This window comes from Mus caroli, chromosome 4 (assembly GCF_900094665.2).
Source record: "Mus caroli chromosome 4, CAROLI_EIJ_v1.1, whole genome shotgun sequence".
NCBI lineage: Eukaryota > Metazoa > Chordata > Mammalia > Rodentia > Muridae > Mus > Mus caroli.
In genome coordinates, this window is record NC_034573.1 from 27107258 (window position 1) to 27123663 (window position 16406).

The window sequence follows — 16406 nt, forward strand, 5'->3', positions numbered from 1 at the left end:
ATTACATTGTGGTTTAATATTAGGCCCATGGTCTTGAGTATTCAAAGCCTGTATTCTACTAATATTGAGCTATAGTCTTAGATTTCATATATACTTTTGCTGTTCAGAAACAATTATCAAATGGTGTAGAAGAGGTGATGCTGGTAAAATGAAATAAAAATTATTCAGTTAACTGACCTTTTGAGCTTATTTTCCCCATGCTGAGAGTCAATTTTTAAGTATTAAGCCATTTTGCCTTAAAGGAGGAAAGGTTATTAAAATAATACTTTGTTGTGTTCAGGATGCAAATGTCAAATGGCTAAGACTCAGTGGTCATGTGATTTTAATATATTCTTCTCCACAGATGAGTTTCCATCCAATTCAACTCTTTCTACCTTCAAGAGTCAGTCTGATCTAAATAAGGAAAATGAAAAACCAGTTCCCAAGTTTGACAAATGTTCAGAAGCAGATTCTTGTAAGAATTTGTCTTTAGATGAATTAGAAGAAGGCGAAATTAGAAGTGATGATGAAGAATCTGTAGCACAAAAACGCTTGGAAAAGAGTGCAAGACCAAGAGTTTCTGTTGAAGTGCAGCCAGGGAAAAGCAGCCCAGGAAGCAGGAGGGGCACTGTGCATGTGCATAAGGACAACGGGAGGACTGCTGTAAAATTCCCTCGGGACAGACTCACATGGAGCAAAAGATCAAGTGAATCAAGACCCTCAAACACCGAGAGGAAAAGTAAAACAATGAGCATCTCCAGCTTGGAAAAAATACTTCCACTTATCCTTGTGCCCTCTTCCCTGTGGGAGGTTATGCATATGTTACGGTTGCTAGGGAAACATGTAAGAAAAAATTATATGAAATTCAAGATAAAATTTTCATTGACACAATTTCATAGAATTATTGAATCTGCAATTTTGAGTTTCACATCACTAATTAAATGCCTTGATTTGTCTAAGATCTGTAAGTCAGTAAGTACTTTACAAAAGAGTCTTTGTGAAGTTATAGAATCTAACCTTAAACAAGTGAAGAAGAATGGCATAGTTGACCGTTTATTTGAACAGCAACAAACAGATATGAAAAAAAAATTGTGGAAGTTTGTAGATGAACAACTTGATTATTTGTTTGAAAAGCTTAAAAAAATCCTACTAAAGTTTTGTGATTCTGTTAGCTTTGAAAATGATAATAGTGAAGGAAAACTTGGAAAAAAATATAAAGAGAGAACCCAACATTCAAATTGTCAGAAGAAAAAAATGGACAACAAAGAAATACGGAGAGAAAAAGTGCTAAAATCAGAAAACACTGTGAATTTTAAATCTTCACTGGGATGTGAAAAATCTGAAGAAAAGCATCAGGACCAAAATAAAACCAATACTAGTATAGTAAAGCATGATGTAAAAAGAACTCCTAGCACTTGCACTGATAGTACAAAGAACGCTGAATGTAAAGAGCAGTTTCTGGAAAAGAGCTGCCCGAGTACCCCCAGGCCAGGAAAAAATGAAGGACATACTGAGGAGGAGGCACAGGCGGCACAGCATGCAAGCGCTAAGTCTGAACGGAGCTTTGAGATCCTTACCGAGCAGCAGGCATCCAGCCTTACTTTTAACCTAGTGAGTGATGCACAGATGGGTGAGATATTTAAAAGCTTGCTACAAGGTTCTGATCTGTTGGACACAAGTGGCACTGAAAAGGCAGAGTGGGAATTAAAGACTCCAGAGAAACAGCTGCTGGAAAGCCTCAAGTGTGAATCTGCACCAGCTTGTGCAACAGAAGAGCTGGTTTCAGAGGAGGCTTCTCTTTGTCCAAAAGTGATCAGTGATGATAACTGGTCTTTATTATCATCTGAAAAGGGTCCATCTTTATCTTCAGGGCTTTCACTGCCAGTTCATCCTGATGTGTTAGATGAAAATTGTATGTTTGAAGTATCTTCTAACATTGCTTTAGGTAAAGATAATGTATACAGCTCAGAAAAGAGTAAGCCCTGCATCTCTTCCATACTCTTAGAAGATCTTGCGGTCTCTTTAACAGTACCGTCACCTCTGAAGTCAGATGGCCATTTGAGTTTCTTAAAGCCAGAAGTTTTGTCCACTTCAACTCCTGAAGAAGTTATTAGTGCACATTTTAGTGAGGATGCTTTGCTTGAGGAAGAGGATGCATCTGAACAGGACATTCATCTAGCTCTGGAGTCTGATAACTCAAGCAGTAAGTCAAGCTGTTCATCATGGACAAGCCGGTCTGTTGCTTCAGGCTTTCAGTACCACCCTAATCTTCCCATGCATGCTGTCATAATGGAAAAGTCCAATGATCATTTCATTGTGAAAATACGGCGTGCAACACCATCTACCTCCCCTGGCCTTAAACATGGTGTGGTAGCTGAGGAGTCATTGACATCTTTGCCTAGAACTGGAAAAGAAGCTGGTGTGGCAACAGAGAAAGAACCTAACCTGTTTCAGAGTACAGTTTTAAAACCTGTCAAGGACTTGGAAAATACTGATAAAAATATTGATAAGAGTAAACCAACTCATGAAGAACAGAACTCTATAGTACAAACACAGGTTCCAGATATATATGAATTTCTTAAAGATGCCTCGAATAAGGTGGTTCATTGTGATCAAGTGGTTGATGATTGCTTCAAGTTGCATCAAGTATGGGAACCAAAAGTTTCTGAGAACCTTCAAGAGTTGCCTTCAGTGGAGAAAATCCCACACTCTGTTGATAATCATCTTCCTGATACGCACATAGATCTAACGAAAGATTCAGCCACTGAGACTAAAAGCTTGGGGGAGCTAATGGAAGTAACAGTTTTAAATATTGATCACTTGGAATGTTCACAAACCAACTTAGATCAAGATGCAGAGATAACATGTAATTCTTTACAGCCTGATACTATAGATGCTTTTATTGATCTGACACATGATGCTTCAAGTGAGAGTAAAAATGAAGGTAGTGAACCTGTGTTAGCTGTTGAAGGTATGGGATGCCAGGTAATATGTATAGATGAGGATACCAACAAAGAAGGAAAGATGGGAAGGGCAAACAGTCCTTTAGAAAGTATTGTTGAAGAAACTTGTATTGATTTGACCTCAGAGTCTCCTGGCTCCTGTGAAATCAAGAGACATAATTTAAAGTCGGAGCCTCCATCAAAGTTGGATTGTTTAGAGTTGCCTGAAACTCTGGGTAATGGTCACAAGAAGAGGAAAAACAGTCCTGGTGTTAGTCACTCTTCTCAGAAAAAACAAAGAAAGGACATAGACTTAAGTAGTGAAAAGACCCAGAGGCTTAGTCCCAATTCTGATAGAAATGGTGATGCTCACAGAAAGCAAGTGAGCAAGAAAAGAGAACCTGCAGTAAATGACACGTCCTTGTCGTCGGAGGCCAGCCCAGAGGTGAAGGGTTCAACAGCAGCACTTGCTGCTTCCCCAGCAAGCCTTTCTGCAAAAAATGTTATCAAAAAGAAGGGAGAAATTATAGTTTCATGGACAAGGTAAGACTTTTCCGAAATATTTCCTCAGAATTCTATTGCATCCTAAATAAGAGACATGATGGGTTGATTAGTAATGGCCAAAGTGAGGGCTGGAGGCATGGTTCAATGGTTAAGAACACTTGCTCTTGTATAGGATGTGACTTTGGTTCATAGCACCCACATCAGCTGGCTTACAAGTCCAGGTCCAGTAGAACCAATGTCTCTGGCTTCTGAGAAGATTTGAACTTTGCACACACTATCACTCTCTATTTCATACACACATACAACTTAAAAAGGAATTGGCCAAAGTTAGTTGTTGGTGGTTTTTTTTAGTGCAATCTAGCTATGGTGTAGAATAGTCTAGAATAATAGCTTTTATTCAGTGCTGTGAATGAATGGTCTTAATCAAGCTATTTATTTTTGGTTTAGTTTTGAGATATTGAAAGACTCCGAGAGGAGCCCCTCGCTCAGGCATCAGGACAATAGCGGACACCCAAGAACTCATGATAGACCAAGCTTGTTGCAAACCACATGAGGCTTTATTCGGGGAAAGCCAGAGCTCTGGGGACGACTCATATCCCACACAGGGGTAGAGGAGCCGACCTCGAGAGGAAAGAGGTCTCAGTTTTTATAGGCCCTCAGGGGAGAAAGGAGGGGGGGGAAGTAGGGAATTTCCACATCTAAACAATGTCTATTCTCAAGAAATGGGTATGGGAGGGGTACAAGGAAAGAGTCTGGTGCAGGTGTAGCAATTCAGGATTGGCTGGGCTGTGGTTGCTGGGGAGATTTTCTGACTCTTTCTCAGCAACCAATATCACAAACACCTGGCAATGGGCTTCATCAGTGGGCACACACAGGTTCAAGGAGTGGCCAGAGCATTGTGCACCTCTATTCTTTTAAATCAGTGAAGCTAGTTCTGCTAACACTGACATCTATCTTGCTGATTTCAGGGCTTCTGTGTCCTTTTACATTCTGTCAGGATCTTTCAATATGATCTCACTGTGTAACCCTGACTAGTTTAGAACTCACAGATCCAGTTGCCTCTGCTTCCTGAGTGCTGTGATTAAAGGTGTGTGCTACCACGTGCTGGCTGGTTTGCTTTTAGAGTTGGTCTCACTGTAGCATATGCTGGCCTCAAACCCAGAATCTCCTGTCTCCGCTTAAATCTTCACACTGGGTTACATTAATTTTAACTTTGCTTTTTCTGTTTTTTTTAAGAGAAAAAACTTTCATTTGGAAAGAAATCCTTATAAACATGGTTTAGTAGGGATGTGCATAATTGGTGTTTCTAACCTGCCTCATAAATAGAATGCACTTTTAGTTTTATGTGAAGTTTTAAAGAAAAGTAGATTTTGCCAGGTGCATCTGTTGCACATCTTTAATCCCAGCACTCAGGTGTAGAGTCTGGATTATATAGAAAATTTTAGGGCTACATACAGAAGACCCTGTCTCACGGGGGTTGGGGGAGGGGAAAGAGAGAACATTTTTTTAAATAACACCTAAGCTAAGTAACTATTTTATAATTTTAGTATATAATTTACTTTTTTTTATTTGATTAGGTGTTTTCTTCATTTACATTTCAAATGCTATCCCAAAAGTCCTCCTTACCCTCCCCCCGCTATAATTTACTTTTGAAAATTTATTTTCTCTGAAGTAAGTTGAGTGGAAGCATGGTGGAGGCAGAAGTTCTCTGTCACAGTCACCGAGACCTAGCTTGTTTCTTGACTAGACCTAAAGAGCAAGGAGGAGGGGAGATTAAAAGTTATTTGATATCTTTACTATAGAAAGTTTGGGAAAAATGGGTCATTGATAGCAGTGTTGGTTTTGACATATATATATATACATTTACTGTACATTTTACTGAAAGTGGTATACCTGTTGAAAGATATAAAAGCCATGGAATTTATTACCTTTTTAAATCAACATAAGGCTAAATATCAATCTTTCCTCTTCAGAAATGATGACCGGGAAATTTTACTGGAATGTCAGAAAAGAATGCCGTCCCTGAAAACATTTACTTATTTAGCTGTCAAGCTGAATAAAAATCCAAATCAGGTAATTACCCAGCTTTGTACATTTTTATTAGATTACATGATTGCTGCTTGACTTACTTAGATTTATTAATTAATTAATTTACCTAGGTTTATGCTGGAGATTGAACCCAGAGCCACATGTATTGCTACCATTGATCTTGATTTTGATCCTGTACCTGAGTGCTGGGTTTAAAGATATACAAAACCCATGCCTGACAATATCCACTTTTCTTTAAAAGTTCATAGAAAACTCAAAGTATATTTTATTTATGAAACAATTTAGAAGCATCAGTTATGTCCCCATCCCCACATTTAATTTTTAACCTACCAAAAGACAGAAGAAGTTTATTGGCTAACTTGCTTAAAAATACTGCTTCCTGTAGTACTATTAAGTTTTGTGATAAGAAATGAGAAAAATTGCTGGGCGTGGTGGCGCACACCTTTAATCCCAGCACTCGGGAGGCAAAGGCAGGTGGATTTCTGAGTTCGAGGCCAGCCTGGTCTACAGAGTGAGTTCCAGGACAGCCAGGGCTACACAGAGAAACCCTGTCTCAAAAAACCAAAACCAAAAAAACCCAAGAAATGAGAAAAATTATTCTGATCCTCCATTCATTTCAAGGAACTTGATAGTGGTGTTTCCTTATTAATTCTATTTTGTATCGAGAATTAAAGCAAAAGGAGTGTGCACACGTGCATGAGTGTGTGTGTGTGTGTGTGTGTGTGTGTAAAGAGACAGATTGATGAGACTTGAATAACCCTTGAATTTACTGCTGAGCCAAAGATAACCTTGAATTTTAGATCCTCCTGTCTCCCTCAAGATACTAGAGATTACAGGCATGTACAACCATGCCCTGTCTGTGTCTACTGAGGACTAAACTCCAGCCTTGTACATGCTAGGCACCACTGTCAAATAAGATATATCCTCAGCCCCAAAGATGTTTTATTTTTCTAAACATTACTTTATCTCTTTATTATTTAAGATAATTCCGTTTGTATATGTTATGAAAGTATTCATCAAAATTCTTAACAGTGAATATATTAGTAATCGTTTTTTATTTTTCAGGTTTCAGAGAGGTTCCAGCAGTTGAAAAAGCTCTTTGAGAAGTCAAAATGCAGGTAGTAGTGGATCCATCAAGGAGGCTAAGGCTGTAAGTGCTAGACCTGCCCTTGTATGTGTCACAGCCTTCATCAGTGGAGATCACAGTAGTAGTGTGAAGATGATTACAGTAGCTAATGTCTCCTTATCTGCAGGGCAGTTGTAGTGAGCACCAAAGAAGACCAGATGAGTAGGGCTGGCTCCTCAGCTTAGTGCTTGTGGATAAGTCAGTGCTTGCTGAACTCCATTATCATTAATGAATTATCAATAATGCTGGAGATCAATCTCAGGGCCTTGTACTTACTAGGCAACTATTCTACCACTAAACTGTACCCCATCATAAAACATTTTTCTTATAGACAAAAATTTAAAAAACATAGCAATGTTTTATAACCACTGGGTTTATTATGTAATCTGGTCTCCCTCTCCACACAGACACATCCCAGGGTTGGGTCTCACCGTATAGCACCATCTGTCCTGGGTCTAGCTGTGCAGACCAGCCAGCCTGCCCTTGAACACAAGAGCTCTGCCTGCCTCTTTTCCTAAGTTGGGGATTAAAGATGTGTGACACCATGGCTGGCCTCACTTTTTCAAAAAATATATTTGGATGTGTTGCCTACATGTGTGAATATGTACCATGTGTATACCTGGAGCCTGAGGAGGCCAGAAGAGGGTATTAGATCCCCTAGAACTGGAGTTGTGAGCCACCTTGTTGGTTCTAGAAATTCAATTTGCATCTTCTAAAGGAGCAGAAAAATGTTTTTCTTTTCAAGACATCGTCTCTCTTTGTAGCCCTGCTGTCCTGGAACTCACTATGTAGACCAGGCTGGCCCACATCTCACTGAGAGTCTCATGGCTATACTGGAGAACTGGGAGTAAAGGTGTATATATACCACCTCCTCTAATGCAGCAAATGCTCTTAACCACTCAGCCATCTCTCCAGCCCTCAAGCCTCACACATTTTTTTTTTAAATATAGAAAATGTGTTCATAGACGTTAATCTATTGGCATCTACATACATGACAAGATTGATTTTAGTAAACTATTGCAGTGTTTGAAGTCGTGTTTCCTTGGTTTCTTTAGTTTAAGCCATGTTATATGGGTTGATTAAAGCAATGATATTTAACTTATCAGCAATTTTTTCTGCAACATCTCAAACAATGAAGTATTTTGTGATTTGTGAGGTTTATTTATTTAGATTCATTTTATTTTTAATTATATGTATGCTTGTGTGTCTGTGTTAGGGTTTGTACATGAGGGCCAGTGTCCTTGGAGGCCAGAAATGTCATTATTGCCTGGAGTCACAATTATAGGTTCTTTTAAGCCACCCAATGTTGGTTCTAGGAACTGAGCTTGAGTCCTCTGCAAGAGCAGTAAATGCTCTTAACTAGTGAGCCATCTCTCCAGTTTTTATGGAAGGAAAAACTATTATAGTATTTAATGTATCATTGTATTTTTCAGTTTGTTTGTTATCAAAATTAATTGAATGCAAATGTCAAATTTTAAAACTAGATTTGGTGGTACAACCATGTGATTCCCGCATTTACGAAACTGAAGCAGGAGGATCTGCTCAAGTTTGAGGCAACCTTGAGTTACATAGTTTAAGGCCAGTTTGGGCTATGGTGTAAGAATGTCTCAAGAAACAAAACAAAACTACCTCAAACAAAATCCAGTTTCTAGTTAAGCTTGATTTAAGTCTAAATGGAAATTTTCTTGGGTGCTTTTAAGATGGCTCGGTGCATAAAGGCACTTGCTGCCAAGCCTGATGACCTGAGTCTGATTCCTAAACCCCAATTGGTAGAGGGAGAAAACCAAGTCCTACACATTTTCCTGAGCCCGACTATGCTGTGGCACACATTCTCCCTCCTCTCCTTCTTCCTCCTCCTCCTCCTCTTACACAACAAGTAAATACATGTAAAGATCTTAAGAGACATATTTGGGTGAGATGGCTCAGTGGCTAAGAGCACTGACTGCTCTTCCGAAGGTCCTGAGTTCAAATCCCAGCAACTACATGGTGACTCACAACCATCTGTAATGGGATCTGATGCCCTCTTCTGAAGACAGCTACAGTGTACTTATGTATAATAAATAAATCTTTTTTTAAAAAGTCATATTTGAATATAGATCTTATATGAAGGGATCTAAATATTTTTGAGTTACTAATCATCTAATCCCTACTACGTCTGATCTTTTAATATCCATGTCCTTGTAAAGCAATTGATTTGCTAGTGAGATCTTCAAAAGGTGCTTCTATTTGTATAATTTAGAATCTAAGACTTAAAAATAATAGACAATTTGAAGGACTAACTTATTCTAAAGAAATTTTAAGCAATAGTATAAGTAAGGGCAGTTGTCTTTAAGAAATTAACCTCAGGGTCTGAAGAGATGGCTTAGTAGTTAAGAGCACTGACTGCTCTTCCAAAGGTCCCACTTCAAATTCTAGCACCCACACAACAGTGCACAACTGTCTATAATTCCAGTTTTGGGGGAATCTGACACCCTCACACAAGCATACATAGAGGTAGAACACAACACTAATGTAAATAAAATGGATTTTAAAAAAGAGTTAACCTCAGCTGGGCTTGTGCTGTATCTGTAACACCAGCCCTCGGGGTCTTTTGAATCCAGGCCAGCCAGAGTTAATGAGATCCTCTCTAAAAAAAGTTAAGTAAAAGAAAGAAAAAAACCACATCTTGTAGCACATGCTTGTAGTCCCAACACTCTGGGAAGTGAGAGACAGGAAGGTTAGGTGATAGATTTAGCTACATAACAAGTTTACAGTCAACCTGTATGTGCTACATAAGACACATCTCCAGAAAGTTAAAAAACAAACAAACAAAAGAAGACCTATTTATTTTAGGTTAATGTTCTTTGAAAATATGATTCCTATTCTCTGAAGAGAATGTAAATTTGGGGAATGATTTTCTTGAGGGGCCATATAGGTACATCTAATATCCCAGCACTCAGAAGGCAGAGACAGTAGAATTGCTACAAATTTGAGGCCAGCCTAGTTTGTTTATATATATATTTTTAGTTGCTCCCCTGGCCAGCATAATAGCACATATTGTGAGTTATTTCATTTTTAGCTATGTCTGATTCCCACTCCCCTCCTAATCCCTACCGTTAAAGGTTCATTTAATTTTGGGAACAAAAACCAGTGTATTAGTAATTAACAAATTGATTCTGTATAAACCAGTGTTATAAGTTTAGCTGATTTAGAAGGTAACACTATGAAAGTGGGTGTGTATCAGAAACCTCCCAGGCATGGTGGCACACACCTTTGCCCCCAGCAGCAATTTGGAGGCAAATGTGTGAGTTTGAGGCCAACCTGATCTACAAAATGAATTCCAGGACAGCCAGGGCTGTTACATACAGAAACTCTGTCTCAAAAAAAAAAAAAAAAGTCCCACTTATAATGTCAGTGTTTCCTTCCATTCCAGGTGAGTTGCTGGGTCACATGGTGCCTCACTGATAATTCTGCACAGAAGCTTGCATTCCCGTGTTTTAAATGGGGACTAGGTGGAGAGTTTGTCTCCGTCTGACAACTAGATGATCGGCTACCTTTTTTTTTTTTTTTCTTTCCTGGTCATTGTGCTTGGCTTATTCAAATCAACAGTCTGATTCACTTACCTGTTATTGGTCAGAATGTTTTTAATCATTAAAAGTTGTTATCAAATGAAAGACTAAAAGCAACCTTGATGTAATACTGAAACCTTAGTTTTGATATTGGATGAAATAAATTCTTTAAAGAACAATTTTGTAGCATTTTAAATGTAATAACTATTTAGTTCACCTTTCTATTCATTTTTGTTTTTATAATTGCCTCATTTTGGAAAATTGTGAAATAATTTAAATAGTATATTTGTATATATGTACAATTGTGATGTAAAATACTGTAAGTGTATGTGTCTATGTCTATGTATGCACACGAATGGTTTTGCTAGCCAAGGGTTTTTTTAATCTATATTAAATATTTTGTATAAACTTTCCTTTCAGTTAGTCATGTATAATAAAAACATAAAGTCCTGTTTTATTTTTATTAGTATGCTTCTTTTATTGTGTTTAGATGATTTCTAAAGAGGTAATATTCCAAGGGAGAGTGGTCTTTGAAGTATTTCTTTTTTTGGGGGGGGGTTGTTTGGTTGGTTGGTTGGTTTTGGCTTTTTCAAGGCAGTGTTTCTCTGTGTAGCCCTGGCTGTCCTGGAACTCACTCTATAGACCAGGCTGGCCTCGAACTTAGAAATCCACCTGCCTCTGCCTCCCAAGTGCTGGGATTAAAAGCATGTACCACCACCGCCCAGCTGAAGTATTTTAGATGAGCGTCTAATTAGCTCAGTTACTGAGGATGGCTTCATTAAATTCTGTTGCCATTGGCAGCTTTCTCACACCATGTATTGATATAATGAAACCTGCCTCTTCTGCAGATGTCTTTACAAATACAACTAAGCCAACACAAAAAAGTGATGATTTAGAGAAAACTAGTGAAAGTATTGATTCAGCCTGAATAGCTCTTTGTATTCTCATGAAAGTTCTGGGTTATAATCTAGTCCTTAGACTTCAAAGTAGTGCCTGTTCCCTTGTTCTTTCTCCTAGGATGTCCAAGGGGGTGGGGGAGGGGATCTTAAAAGATTTCTTGGTAGATAGAAACTTGAAGAATGGTCTGGTTTTGTAGTATGAGACCTTGGCCCCTTCTCTGAGCATCTAATGTAAACTGGAGGCCTGGCTTTGGATCACCTTCCAGGGCATCTTGTCATCCCCTACCACCAGGTAAGTGAATTCACAGAGTAAAATGATGAGAAAGAGATGTTACTGGTTCAAAAGAAAACAAACCAGACGAATGAAGACTTTTGGAATTTAAATGAAGGTAATAAGCATTGAAAGAGAAGATTTTAAAGCAAGAATGATAAATATACTCCTACATTTAAAGTATTTTTAAAATGGGGGCTGGAGAGACAAGAGTTAAAAGCTTGTCTTACTACTTGTTGATTAAACACCATGACCAGAGCAAACTGGAGAGGAAAGGGTTAGTTCTCTCACTGCCATTTAACAGTTCATCATCAGAGCAGGGCAGGAGCTAATGCAGAAGTCATGAAGACTACTAATGGCTCCTCATGTCTTGCTTAATTAACAATATATGGGTGAATAGAAAATCTTAAATTTGTAATTAAACTGTAACTTGTAGTCAATGGAACACTGGTAGTTTTAACTATAATTTTTAAGTTTTTTGTGTAACATGAGGATAATATAACTTTGGGAAAGCAAAACCCAAGTTTAAAACAAACTATCTTTAAAATTAATATTAGAAGCATTACTATTATGAAGTTTGGCTGTCAATTAATACCTATGAATACCTGTAAGTTTTAATGTTTTAATAAAGAGGCATTGTTTTAAATCTTATCTTTAATTTTTACTTTTTAGGATAGGAACCACATTAATTATTATTTAAACTAGAAATATCTTTAGAAAGCCCGGCGTGGTGGCGCACGCCTTTAATCCCAGCACTTGGGAGGCAGAGGCAGGCGGATTTCTGAGTTCGAGGCCAGCCTGGTCTACAAAGTGAGTTCCAGGACAGCCAGAGCTATACAGAGAAACCCTGTCTCGAAAAACCAAAAAAAAAAAAAAAAAAAAAAAGAAATATCTTTAGAGACTTAGCCTCTTGGCCTGTCTTATGTCACGTGTTGGAAGAACTCTAAACTTGAGTTATTAAATTTAACACTATTTGTAGTAATGTAACAATTACTAATTTTAACTAACAACTTATGAGCTGAATGTGAAAACATGTAGAGCACATTATTAATAAAAACTAAATGAAGTAGTTACATTTAGACTAATCAGAGAATATTAATTTTTGTAGTTACAATCATAGAATAAAAGGAACTTTTATCATTTGTCAAACACATTATGAACCATTTATTAGCTTTTTTACTTTGAAACTAAGAGGCTGTGTACTTGTCCTTTTTTTTTTTTTTTAAAATGAACAGTTTTTTTAGTAGGGACCCTCCTGCCATGTGTTTGTTTTTTTGGATGAAGCACGTGGCAGTTTTTGGCTTTGTACATAAAGTTTTTTATATTATCTTTATTATTTAACATAAAACATAGAATATTTATATAGACTGGACACGAACATACATGAATTGAACATGAGAACAGATTGGTGTATTAGACAAGACACAAAAGGGGACAGAGTATTTTTGTTATAAGGCCCAGAGAGAACAAAGATGGCACTCCTGAAATTTCTCTTTGCTTTTTGGGACATTTTCCTCAGTTTTTTTTAACTGTGGCAATCCGCCTGATTATTAATTTCCTTTTAATAAACTATTTTTTATTCTTACGCCTAAAAATGTAGCTTCTGAGAGCCATGGCCTACCGCCTGTTACAGTTTCCAGCTCCTGTTAAGCTTTACTGCTGAACCTAAGTGAACCAGCGCTTGGGTTTAACGCTGTTTCAGCTTAGCCCATACGGACCTTCTCTGGTATGAATTTTTTTTATCCTTTAATTATTTTCTTCTTCTATGGAGCTCTAAACCAGCAGTGCCTCTTCCAAAAATCCTTTGCCGTTTCTCAGCCCCACTTTGGGCACCAAATGTGTCTGGCCAGCCGACTACATGTTTGGGTTTTAGGCTGGAAAGGCATTTTAGAAACCTGGAAGAGAAGAAGGGCTAGGTGACGAGAGAAAATGATGTAATCAGAGCTCAATTTTATTATTTTGTATGCAGTTTTGAAGCAGGGGAAGGGGGCCCGATTTCGCCAAATAATCTCGGGATCCAGTAGCAGGGTGACCATGTGATGGCTTCGGAACAGGAAAGGGGCAGGTTCTAGCAGTGGACGTGGTGAGCGGCAAGCTCCATCCAGGTGTAAACAGTGGAACCATTAAGGCTGGGGGAGGGGAGGCTACAGTTCAGCCTGGTTTGGCCTGGAATCATATTTGGCTGGGCCCACCAATATCAATCACTAATTAAAACTGTTGTACAGGGTTATTAATAGCCCAGTTACAACAGGCAATTTCTCAGTTGAGATTCGTTCCTCAGATATTTTAGCATGTTTCAAGTTGACATAAAACTAGACAGGACACTACTCTTGAAGAGGACCCAGGTATGGGTTCCAGCAGGTAGATGGCTGCTTAGGAACCAAGCAGTGGTGTTGCATGCATTTAATCCCAGTACTTGGGAGGCAAAGCCAGCTCTGATTTGAAAGCCAGTCTGGTCTACAGAATTAGTTCCAGGACAGCAAGGCTACACAAAGAAACCCTGTCTCAAGAAACCAAAAGAGCAAAAGCATGGCTACTTGTGACTGCCTATAATTGCAGTTCCAGGGGATCCAGGCCTTTTCCTGGCATCTATGGGCTTCTGCATAGTTGTGCACCTAAAAAATGCAGGTCCACACATACACCTTGTGATGGACACTTTCAATCCTAACATTTGGGAGGCAGAGGCAGTCTAAATGTGGGCCTAGTCTCTTGTATATATCAGGTTCCAGGACAACCATGGATATATAGTGAGATCCTGTCTCAAAAGAAAAAGAGAGAGAGAGAGACAGAGGAAGAGAAAGAAAGAAAGAGAATAGAGGGACTCCAGACATGGCTCAGTAGTTAAGAACTTGGATCCTCTGAAAGAACATGTTAAATGCTCTTAACAACTAATGCATTTCCCACCCTCCCCCCCAATGAATCTTTTAAAAAAGAAAGTAAAATTAGGGGCTGGTGAGATGGCTCAGTGGGTAAGAGCACCCGACTGCTCTTCCGAAGGTCCAGAGTTCAAATCCCAGAAACCACATGGTGGCTCACAACCATCCGTAATGAGATCTGACTCCCTCTTCTGGAGTGTCTGAAGACAGCTACAGTGTACTTACATATAATCAATAAATAAATCTTTAAAAAAAAAAAAAAGAAAGTAAAATTAAAGAATGAGTAAGTTGAAAAATCAGGTCAAGAAACTCCCAAAAGGAACCCAAAAGGAAAGCATATTTAAGAAATCTAGAGGACAGAAATAGGTGCCGGGCAGTGGTGGCACATGCCTTTAATCTCAGCACTTAGGAGGCAGAGGCAGGTGGATTTCTGAGTTCAAGGCCAGCTTGGTCTACAGAGTGAGTTCTAGGACAGCTAGGGCTGCGTAGAGAAACCCTGTCTCCAAAAAAAGAAAAAAAAACCCAAAAAGAAAAAGAAAAAAAAGAAAAGGAAAGAAATGTGCTGATACTGAAATAATAGACAAAAATTTAAATAGAAATAAACCCACATGGTACCAAATGAGAGAATTAGAGACTACATCTAGATACGTGCTGATATCTAAAGAAAGTAAGAAAACATTTTAAAAGTTTGTAAAGTACTAGAATAACTTTTTGAACCAAATTTTCCTTGATACAAAGTATTAAAATACAATTGCCTTTCTAAAGTGAAATCATAGGTATACAGCTGTAGTCATTAAGTAAACTAAGTTAAACTCTATACAATAAAGAGAAACGTCACTGGGGCAAGTGTACGAGTGTACACTCCTGAATCCCCCGTTTCATCGAGCATCAAAACCCACCAATCTTTTAGTTATTTTCTTTTCTCTTCTGTTTTTTTTTTTTTTTTTTTTTTTTTTTTGAGATATGGTTTCTCTGTGTAGCCCCGGCTGTCCTGGAACTCACTCTGTAGACCAGGCTGGTCTCGAACTCAGATATCTGCCTGCCTCTGCCTCCCTAGTGCTGGGATTAAAGGTGTGCACCACCACTGCCCGGGTAGTCCTTTTCTTGTACTTTATTCTGTATCCACATCCTCTGCATCTGATTGGATCCCTGGATTTTATTTCATTTTTGGTGTGACACTTTCCACAATATACCAATCTGCTGCTGCTTTGGGGAGTTGAATGCCCTTCTGGGTGTTCATTGTTAGTGCCTCCACAGCTGGAAGAAGCGTCCCTTCTCTGCAGTTAGAGTAAACTTTTATCTAAGTTCTTTGTGTGGGTTTCAGAGATTGAAATCAGTTTGCCAGACTTGTGGGAAAGCATCTTTTAACTGCTGAGTCATCTAGATGGTTCTCCCCCCCCCCCCCCCCCCAAAAAGCAACCAGGTGTTAAAGCCACGCCTTTAATCCCAGCCCTGGGGAGGCAGAGGTAGGCGGATCTCTGAGGACAGAGGCCTGCCCTGTCTACAGAGCAAGTTCCAGGACAGCCAGGGCTACAAAGAAATCATATCTCAAAAAAAAACCTGGTGTGTGTGTGTGTGTGTGTGTGTGTTGTGTGCCACATGTATGTATATGCCACAGAGGCCAGAGGAGGGCGTTTTATCTCTTAGAGATGGAGTTACAGATGGTTGTAAGCTGCACAATGCTGGTAATGGGCTTCTTTACTGTCAATCCTTCTCAATATATTTTGTTTGACATCATTATAGGTTTAACGTGTTCGTGACCTTCATCTGGCCCACACGTGCCATGGTGTAAAATAGTAGTCACAAATCAACTCTGGGGTTGGAATATCAAACTCTGGGCATCAGGCTTGCATTACAAGAGCTTTTAGCCAACTAAGGCATCTTATTAACTCCTACTCTCTTTAATTAAGCAATTATTTCCAGGATTTGTAAGAATACATAAAGGGCCATTTTTCTCAAAAGGTCCCTCTTTCTATGGGCAACAATTTTGGACAGAGAATCCGCTTATCGTTCACACAGGACCTGTGTTGATACAGAGTAAGTCACTGTGCGCTTAGGTCGCACGCGCTGGCAGCTCCTCGTTTGGCGACGCGAATTTCACTCCCAGAAGGATCAGTCAACCGGCTACCCTCAAAAGCTACTTCCGCTTCCCTTCCTACTATCAGTGGCGCGGCAGTGACGCATTTCCGCCAATGGGGGCGTGGCAGTAGTC

The 16406-nt window shown here is 39.0% G+C and overlaps 1 protein-coding gene across 2 annotated transcripts in view; it reads left to right on the top strand.

Moving 5' to 3' along the window:
- The window catches only part of Casp8ap2 (caspase 8 associated protein 2), a 39002-nt gene extending 28391 nt beyond the window's left edge, over window positions 1-10611 (top strand). For both annotated transcript variants that reach the window (XM_021161510.2, XM_021161511.1), the window contains exons 8-11: window positions 344-3464; window positions 5399-5498; window positions 6540-6624; window positions 10013-10611. In XM_021161510.2, coding sequence (XP_021017169.1) covers window positions 344-3464; window positions 5399-5498; window positions 6540-6596 — 3278 coding nt within the window. In that variant the 3' untranslated portion in view covers window positions 6597-6624; window positions 10013-10611. The remainder of the gene's footprint in view (window positions 1-343; window positions 3465-5398; window positions 5499-6539; window positions 6625-10012) is intronic.
- Window positions 10612-16406: the final 5795 nt, after the last annotated feature.